The 9,822-nt window shown below is 49.3% G+C and overlaps 2 protein-coding genes across 2 annotated transcripts; both read left to right on the top strand.

Moving 5' to 3' along the window:
- Positions 1 to 8: 8 nt before the first annotated feature.
- Positions 9 to 5,260, top strand: N7457_004138 (nuclear pore complex Nup192/Nup205 family protein; the record flags this gene model as incomplete). The annotated part of the gene is made up of 5 exons (XM_057175183.1): positions 9 to 195; positions 283 to 4,620; positions 4,678 to 4,833; positions 4,882 to 5,150; positions 5,210 to 5,260. The coding sequence occupies 5 exons, from the start codon at positions 9 to 11 to the stop codon at positions 5,258 to 5,260; spliced, it is 5,001 nt and encodes a 1,666-aa protein (XP_057032230.1).
- A 698-nt stretch (positions 5,261 to 5,958) lies between these two features.
- Positions 5,959 to 6,987, top strand: N7457_004137 (uncharacterized protein; the record flags this gene model as incomplete). The annotated part of the gene is made up of 1 exon (XM_057175182.1): positions 5,959 to 6,987. The coding sequence occupies one exon, from the start codon at positions 5,959 to 5,961 to the stop codon at positions 6,985 to 6,987; it is 1,029 nt and encodes a 342-aa protein (XP_057032229.1).
- Positions 6,988 to 9,822: the final 2,835 nt, after the last annotated feature.

Genomic DNA, 9,822 nt, shown 5'->3' with positions numbered 1-9,822 from the left:
CCGCCGTTATGGCAGAGCTCCAAGACACTCGGAATGGCCTCCGTGGTCTGTATCAGGACCTCTGTGCTCTTTCGACCTCTCAGCTTCCAAACGTCGATCGCTTGTGTTTCGAATTAGAAACCCATATTCAAGACTTCCGCAAACTCCTAGACAAGCCAGCAAAGAATAATGCAAGTCGTCAAGCTGTTCTGTCGGGTAAGTGATACCTAGATATTTTGGTTGAAATGAAAGCCCGTCTTCGTCCGTCCTGATGACCGACTAACGTGGAATGCGATATCCTAGGGAAGATCACGATTGCCGATGTTGAATACTCGGTGAACCAGGATTTCCAACAAGGTGTACTGCAGCTCGCGGATGCCCTCGACATCGATGAATTGGAAGCCGCAGTTATGTTTCTAGCCGCGCAGGGAGATTCGCAAGCGCTGGACCGGCCTCCACTGATCGCTGCGATAATAAGTTTCCACGAGCGCCGCCTTTTTACTCTCGAGTGTCTACGTCTCATCTTCCGTGAATCGCGCGAAATTGAACATGAAGCGACCCATGCAGTCATGCACGAAACACTTGCTTATGTTCTGGAAATTAAGGACAGCCCTTTTTCGAATGCATCCCTCTTCGCCCGAAAGGCATTAACTTCTATGGCCAACATAGAGAAATGGCTATCATTGCTCGGTGACCAAGTTCAAAAGGCCTCAGTCGTTGGTCAGGAAAATGATCGTGATATAATGGAAGCGATTGAATACCAGCGTGTAAGTCTGCAGCAGCAGCATGAGTCTCTTGGGGCGATTCTATTCTACATGTTCAAAGGGACATACACAAGTTGCGAAGACTTCCGCGTGCTCGTGGGTCAATTGAGAAACTTAGATCGTTTCGACGGACTGTTGTTTCACTACATTCCAGTCACAATTGTGTCTTTCGTACAACACGGCTCTCCCGAAGGCTCGGGATCTGAGAAAGAGGCACGCGATCTGCACAAATTAATCACTGCATCCAAAGATCTTCAAAGCTGGAAGCTGTCAAATTTTCACGCCGCCCTCGTGGCTCTCTGGCTTTCCGTCTACAGTGGATGGTACTTTGATGGTCTTTCCTCGCCATCAGTTGATGCAGAGAAGGAGTCAGAAGAGCGTACTAAGATGTTCATGTCCTCTCTTGACGATGGCGCCCTTGACTTCATGCTCGCAATCTGTTCCAGCGTCAATACCGAAGAATGGGCGGACCCCGCGCGCAGTGAGCTAGTGACCTTGTTGCTCAGGGAGAGTGTTGTATCATTGCCCGACCCTGAGCCATGTTCTGGCTTCATGAAAGATTTATTGATGGAGAACTTGGAAGTTTTCGTGGAATCATGCGTTGCGAACATGCCAGATGCCGTCCGACGGCTGAAATCAGAAGAGGATTCACAACGACTGGACCAGATTACTGCACTTAGAGATGGCCTCACTTCCAACCTCCACCGTGGCTTAGTAGAGGTGCGAACTCATCTTGAATCCCTGCTTATGATCATCTCATTCGCATTCGAACACCGACAAGACGCCGCTCAAGAATTTTGGGCTGATCCTGATGGTAATCTCTATGGATTCCTTCAGTGGGCGTCCAAGCGACAGACTGTCCCTCGGGTCAGTGCTTTCTGCGAAATGCTGTGTTCGATCTCCGAAGGCGAAGAAAACGCAGCCGCGGCGCATCGATTCCTATCGGAAGAAGACAAATTTATGCCCTCTAAATTCAGACGATCCACAACCATGAATTGGTCGCAAATGTTTGCCGAACTGAAACTCTACGCATCGCGAGTCACCGAGAAACCTTCCACCGCCACAACCCCACAAGGGGTACCAGGGATGTTTCGACCTCGAAAACCAGAGCCCGTGGAAATGAACGAACCCGAAAGCCCTGTGATGCTGACATGCTACCTCCGGTTGATGGGTCATTTGTGCAAGCAAAGTGGGCCTATCCGAGAATGGATGCTGCAAAATGAATCTTTCAATGTAGTTAGCACATTGCTGGACTTGTGCAGTGGACCGATTCCATCCCATCTTCGGGCAACCACGTTCTCAACCCTCTCAGCACTAATGACTGACAAAGTTTCCATCACTGGGCATGAAACGTGGGTCCGTCTCGATGGGTGGTTATCAGGGGGTAACATGAGTGCATCGGGCATTGGCAAAGTTCCTTTGGTTTTGAACCCTGCCGTGTGGCACCAACAGCAAGCTCTGCAAAAGATAGGAGAGAGCTTTGACCAAACAAATGCATTTGTCGTTCTGATAAATGCGCTTGCTGCGCCCTCATCCGATTCAATTGGCGATGTGATGTCACTTCCTTTCCCGGATACCCTAGGTGGAACTTATCGCATGTCCGGGATTGAACCCTACATCGATTTTATCTTAGGACATGCCTTTGCACGGAAGATTCAAGATCTCAACGAGTACCAATCCCGCCTTTTGGGCTTCAACTGCCTGAACTTTGTGGTAGCAAGCTTGAAATCCTTCAACGAAGATCTAGTCTTGGTTTTGAGCCAGCCGTCTGTGTCTGATTCCCCAACACAGACTTCCTCGCTGCTCACCTATGTCCGCTCTCATCCATTTGCCCGCGTAGTAGACTGGCTTTTCAACGAGGATGTCTTGAAAGCTTTGTTTGCAGCATCTAAGCAAGACGTTTCCGAGGTTGCAACTGCATCCTCCGACTCTTTGTTAGTTCTCACCTTGCACCGGAGTCTAGAGGTTATGAATTTGCTTGTGGATCTTCAGTCAACATACTTCAACATTGTGAAGCCTTTGGTACACTCCCAACCCGCACCCTCCCGGACGGTTGCCGCAAACTCTTCGCTTGCTTCATTCGAAGATACCGTGCTGAACAATCTAACCCTCATTCCGTCACTTTGTCTTTATTGCGGTACGGCACACGAACAACTTACCGTCATCTCCATGGCTTTGCTAGAAAAGCTCACTAGTTCGAGAAAGCTCAACAAAATGACTTCCCCAGAACTCATCAAGTGGCAATCCTCGAACAAGATTGTGGAGGTGCTTGCATCTGAGGTCGACGTGGACAGCATATCCAGACCTCTTGTATTACAAATGGAGCCCGACGTGAGAGAACTTGATTTCGGCCCCAATGCCGCCGGTTACGTCATCCGAGAGAGCCTCCTAGCTCTTTTGAACAGCTGCCTAGGAACTATCACAGATCGTCCGACGGTAGCTCATTTATTGCTTGGCTTCGACTGCGTGGGCAATATTCTTGATGTTTCGCCAGATGGGCTATTCGCGAATCAAAGTTCCTTGCTGCATGCCATCGTTAATTTCTTGAAGTCTTATCCAGAAGTTCTCGACGGTGGCATTGTATCTTGGGTTGTTCACCTCAAACGCATGGCTTTGGAAGTTTTGAAGCATTTGTGGTCATCAAAACTGGCGAACTATTACACGCTTGGTGAGATACGCGCGCAAGACTTCCTACGTGACATGTTTTCTTGCCAACCCATAATCGGGCCAAACACTGCCTGGAATGGATTCCCCGTCGATTCCGAGGAATTTTGGCTCACAGACGCTACAAATGCTTTCGCAGAATTTATGCTTTACCGCAGTCATCTATTCACATACGCGGCGACCGAGGTTCGCTCGACGGCTAAGGCTAGATCACCTGCTCTGCGTGCTCAGATTCTTGCAGTATTGCTTGGAAACACGCTTGCAGACAACGGTGAACCGATTCCTAGCCCGTCCGTGTTTGATCTTTTCGATTTTGCCGATCTTGACGTTGGACGCGAGTTCAACGTACCCCAGCTATCTCTGCTTGGAGATATTGTTGTCCAGTTGGAAAACAAGCAAGCAGAGGGCGTGTGGAACATGGAAGGGGTAGAGGAAATGATACAAATGCGGAGAGCAGAGCTTGTGGCGAATGCATCGCTCCGCCCGCAGGACGAGGAGCAGTTGGCGGCTGAGGCGCACGACCTGAAATTGTTCATCGCTGCAACAAATCAAAACAAGCTGATTCAAATCAATCGCTACCACGCTCTTCGGTCCTGGGTGGAGCTTATTGCTACGATGATCACTTGTTCTGCCATTGACGAAGGGAGCAGGCCGGCTTTCATCCTGCACTCAATCCAACTAATTCTTCCCAAACTTACGACAGCAATCGAGGCGGATCTTCCCGAGGCTCTTGAACTAGCACGGTTGGCTGAATTGTTGATCGAGAGACTTGGATCTGAAACGCCAGGTACAGATGTGTCTCGAAGCGGAGATGTTATCGACGAAAAGCTCCATCAGCTCTTCCAACTTTCCATCCGAGGCACCAATATGGCTACAGGAAATGTACTATTGAGAGAAACTCTTTACAATATTTGCTCTCACTACATCACGCGCATCACGTCTTCGAACACGAGTCACGAAAATCTTCGACGTCTTAGCCAACAGGTCATCAAATCAGCCGGTTCTGGGATTATCGAGACCATGTGCGATGACGCCTACACCGGCCAAGAATCGTGTCGTGCATCCGCTCTGGTGCTTTTGAACCATCTGGCTGTTCTAGATCGCCAAACTGATTGCATTCTGGCTGAGCTCATCTCACGATCGAATTATTTGAGTCTCTTCCTCGATGCACTCCGATCTCTTCCCCTCGAACTTCAAAATGCCGAGGGAAACGGTCAGTCTTTGCCCCAACATCACATTCCGATTCTTTTTATCTAATCAACAAGTCCAGACACCCCAGCACTACTTGCATACTACGAGTCGCTCTTGTCGTTACTCCAACGGTTATCTCAAACGAAGGGCGGGGCAAATTGTGTGCTTAACTCTGGTCTGTTCCAAGCTGTTCAGGAATCGCGGCTTTTCGCTGCTGATCCAGATATCGGCATTGGTCAGTCAATTCTATTCCCGTTTACTGATAATCTGCTAACCCTATTAGACATTGAAAATCCCGATGCTCTCCAGAGGTACTACGACCTCCTCCTGTCAGTTCTTCGGGTCATTGTATATGCCGTTTTCTCCCGTGGAATTCACAACGAACAACTCAAGGAACAGACCCGGAGGTTCTTGGCTGGAAATCGGCCATGCATGGTGGGCATCTTCAAACGATCTGCCAAGATTGGAAATACATCCAATGCCCACCAGGAGACTTTGCTGGACTTGGTCAAGGCATTCATGGCTCTCGTTTCTGCGACGAATTTTATGGAGGTAGGTTTTCTTGCGATTTACCGTGTTGGATGAACGATCAAGTGACTAACTTTGTTCAGTTTGAGGACCAGGAAGTCCAAGATATCACTCGACCAGCGTTGTTTTCGTGAGCCTTTGCCTACCGATGCTCACTGGATAGTTGAGGAGAAATGCATGTAACATTATGACCCGGTGGAGTGCAGGCGGTTTCCAGGTTGAGCGACTTTTTAGTTTGAATTCATTTTTGCGTCACATCTAAACCTGGCGTATATCAAATTTCCGCCCACTATGAGTTCTCAGGTCCTATCATGGCTTGTCTATTTCGTAGTCATGGATCATGCTCATCCATTCTGATAGACACATCAAATTCGTACTGCCAAGGTTGATGCCATGCATGTCCTGCTAGCCCTAAGCTCTGATGGTCTTACCTCTCAAATCTGATAGCCACTCCCTACATGGATGTTCTAATCTATACCTGCGTCTGTAGCCTGCGTACGAGTGGTGAGACCATCTATACAGACTCTATGGCTGTTCTTCCCCCGTTGCTTCCCTCGTTCCTTCCCCGTTCGCGGGCCCTCTTCTCTCGTTCCCATGGCCACCCTCGTACCTTCCCTGGATACTGACTGTTGACAGTTGTTTGCCTCTGGAACGCTCTTTCCTGTTGCCATTGCCCGTTGCCATGGATCCTCTCCGGTGTTGTTTATAAATTCTCCCTCCTCTTCTTTTTGTTTTCTTCTTTCTCCTCTCCCCATGCCACTGGCTTCTTATCATTTGCATCTGCTCTTGATTACCATAACCATTCTCATTGCTGCTTCCAAAGCTTTTTACAATGCATCCCGCTTCCTTCGCCAAGAAGCCTCCTCGCTATCCTCGCCGTCTGCTCTGTGTAGATCGGCCACCTCCTCTGAAGTCTTGCCTCGCCATCCCCGATCTGGACGATGACTTGGATGCTCTGCCCTCTGACGAACCCTTCGTCCGGAAGTCTGTGCACTTCCCCGACGATGAGGACCTCGTTCAGGTTAAGACCATTCCTGCACGCCCTCCTCGCCTGACCGAACTCGGCAAATTCAAGGTTGCTCGACCCGGTGACGATTCCAGAAGAATGTGCATCTTGTACTACTCTCCTGCCACCATCACCAACGCACGGTTCCTCCGCCAGCGGCCTGACGACCTGGTTCGACCAAGGTTCGAAACACGCAACCCCTGGGGTAGTGTGCAACGTTCCTATCGTTTTGCTGCTGCGTACGCCACTGAACCTCGTTCTCCTCGTTCTGGACCTGTCCCCGATGGTCCCCAGCATACGCCTGAACCGCCTGCGACACCTTCCGATGGGTCTTTGCAAGAACCTGCCTCTGATGGTTCTCTTGATGCGCCGACCTCCGATGGACCACTGCCCGCGACTTCCTCCGATGGATCTTCGCTTGAACCTGCCTTCGACGGTTCACATGCTCCTTCCGCCGACCTGTCCTCTCTGACGCGTGCCCTGCCTAGCAACCACGCTGCCTCCGACATGCCTTCGGCATTGCATGCACTGCCCGATCCCGACGCCGGTCCCATGTTCGACATGTCTTCCTTGATGCGAGCTTTGCCCGACCCCGACGATTCCTCTAATGCATCACCCATTGCGCCTGTACCTGAGCCCTTGGATGCTTCCATCACTCGCCGCCGTCCAGAGGTTGAGTATATTCGTGTGGTTCAGACCCACGTCCAGGTTGGTCCGTTATCGACCACTTGGTTCAACCGCCTCTGCTGGCTTATTGTGTTGGTTGCTTTCTTCCCAAGCCTCATGCCTGCAGCTATTGCCGTACTTGCGCTCCTGTTTCTTTATGGGGCATACACATCATCGGGTGGCAACTAACCCACTGCTCGTTCTCGGGTGCTTGACTTCCTCTCCTCTCCGCTGTCCTTTTTTTCCTTTGTTTTCGCGTGTTTTGTTCTGTTTTTTCCTTGCTCGAGGCTTTTGCCGTTTGCCTTTCCAGAAAACAAAAAAACCCAAAAAAAATTGTCGTTTCTGTTTTGTTTTTGCTCGAGGCTTTTGCCGTTTGCTTTTTTTGTTTTGTTCTGTTTTGATTTGTTTCTTTTCCTTCTTGTCTTTTTCCCCTTTCTCCTTTGACGAGCTGCGGGGGCTTTTACTTGGAACTCTGCCTGTGGGCATGCAGAAAGCAGAAGGATGTGTGGTGGCTTGATGCTGTTGACTCGGGGTAGGTACGAGGCCTTCCTTCTCAACGATGATGGCAACATACTGATCACGAATAGTCCGCTGGAACGTCTCTGTCTGTAAACATGCGGAAGGCAACAGAGCGTGTGGTAGCTTGATTGGGTGGTGACGCGGGTAAGTCTTTCTAAGACCTGAAGATTTCATAGGCTCACATTACACTCGCTTGCAGGTGGCTGGTGGGAGTCGTCGCCTCGAATCGAACCGATCGAACGTCTCTGTCTGTGAACATGCGGAAGGCAGCAGAGCGTATAGTAACTTGTTCCCTCCCCTTGAACCTACTAGATTGATTTTGAAAACAGCATGGTTGAACCGTAAGGTCTTCCCGCTTTTTGTGCTAACATCCTATAGATCGGTCGAACGTCTCTGTCTGTGAACATGCGGAGGGCAGCAGAGCGTATGGTGGCTTAATTGGATGGCGACAGGGGTAATTATTTCCCCTATATATGATATTTTCATGGGCTGACATTGGATTCGTCTATAGGTGGTTGGTGGGAGTCGCTGCGACAAATCGAACCGATCGAACGAACGTCTCTGTCTGTGAACATGCGGATGGCAGCAGGACGTGTGGTGGCTTCATCTTTCCTTTCTAAAGGTAAGTCGAATCCACTTGTTGTTCCTTATTTTTGATTGCATACTAACCATGTATCTCGTAGGTATGGAGAAACATCCTGTCTGTGATCGTGTGGAGGGCAGCAGGACGTGGTGGTTTTATCTTTTTTCCATCAAGGTAAATACCATTCTTCTTGTTCCGTCTGTTGAGCTGTATACTAATCACCTATCTTCCAGAGGAGGGATCGGCGACTCGGCGAACGTTTCTGTCTGTGAACATGCGGAGGGCAGCAGGACGTGTGGTGGTTTTATCTTTTCTCCATCAAGGTAAATGCCATTCTTCTTGTTCCGTCTGTTGAGCTGTATACTAATCACCTATCTTCCAGAGGAGGGATCGGCGACTCGGCGAACGTTTCTGTCTGTGAACATGCGGAGGGCAGCAGGACGTGTGGTGGCCCACATTTTTGGCGAAGACAGAAAATGGTAGGTTTGGGATCACTCTCTTGGCTTTCCTGTTGGTATTCTGGCTGATCATTTCAGCCCTCGGCGTTCTGTCTCTCTATCTTATTTTCACCATGTCTTCCCGTGGTACGAAGAGTCTGGGGGGGAGAAGATGAGGTTGTACTGCAGAGTATGGTTCAACACTGGTCCATGGCATGTGTACATCAATAGCATGAGATATTGATAATCAACTCCTCCATACCTAAATGGTTGTATCATCGACTCCTCGCAAATATAGCCTGAGGCGCATTGCACTAGCTTCTTAGTGATAGTCCTTGAGGCCGGGGGGTTACAGCATAGTGTTGAAACTTGTCAAGGTGCTCTCTGCAGTGAGCAAGTCTTTAGTACTCGGCCGTGACTGTCGGTGTGCAAACACTTTCTGTCTCGGGATGGTGAGTTGACCCATCTCTATCTCGATTTCCACCGATTATGGCCGTCTTATGAGCGTTGCAAAATCCATAACAGCCCAGTGATCCTCGTCATTTGAATCGTTCTTTGCATATGGTCCTCATCAGTAATGATGGTACGATGCGTTTATCCGAGAAACTCCCGACAGTAATTGACACGGAATGCCACCATACACTCTCAAGGATATAAACCGAGGATCGACGCGATGCCAACATTCTCATTTGCTCAATCAAGTCAGGATATAAAAGTTACCCCTTCGTACATCATCCCAGTGATCAGGGCTACACGAGTAGCTGGGAGCAGAGCCAGGAAGTGTCTGCCACAGAAGGACTGAAATGACAAGATCAGCACCAGCACGGAGCGCTGAAATCGATTCACAAGCGATTTGTTCTCTCTCTGGGAGATCAAAGCATGATGCTGACGTTGCGAGGTATCGGTGCGGCGGGTATATTCTCCGAGGAATGCGGTTGGCTACTTTGGATCTGTAGGGCTAAGTCGATGCCGAGATCCGTAAGCTCCTGACATTCCACCATTGGCGTTGGGGGTAGATTTATGATCCACATGGATCTATGTGTGTTGTATAAAAGAGTATAAAAGACCGAGCTCAGATCTATCGGCCCGGTGTCTGCCAACCTACACTACATTTGTCTACAACATTGGAGATGAAGAGGTTAGAAAACGACAAAGCATATTAAAAGGATCATTCAAGATAAATCCCTAAGGCAGGCGACAAGGTACCCGGTAAAACAAACTCGCAATGCAAGAAAGCGCCAGCATAACGCCAACCCATGAGATAAGAGAGACAACACAAACTCGTAAGACCAATAAAAAAAGATCCAGTAGATGTTTATGTGAGGGGGAATAAGTTGTAGACAACCCGATAAGCCCGGCCAGCTGAGAACCAAAACTCTATACAAGTCGTGACGTGTAAATGCGCTGAAACAGATCCTTGGAGGTGTACTCGTGTACGGGGGAAGGGTATGAAACGCCAGAAATAAGAGGAAAATGGATACAGGG

This window comes from Penicillium paradoxum, assembly GCF_028828445.1.
Source record: "Penicillium paradoxum strain IBT 22861 chromosome Unknown utg000004l_segment0_segment0, whole genome shotgun sequence".
Classification (NCBI taxonomy): Eukaryota; Fungi; Ascomycota; class Eurotiomycetes; order Eurotiales; family Aspergillaceae; genus Penicillium; species Penicillium paradoxum.
The sequence above is the reverse complement of the archived record's forward strand: the minus strand, read 5'-3'. Positions and strand labels throughout refer to the sequence as shown.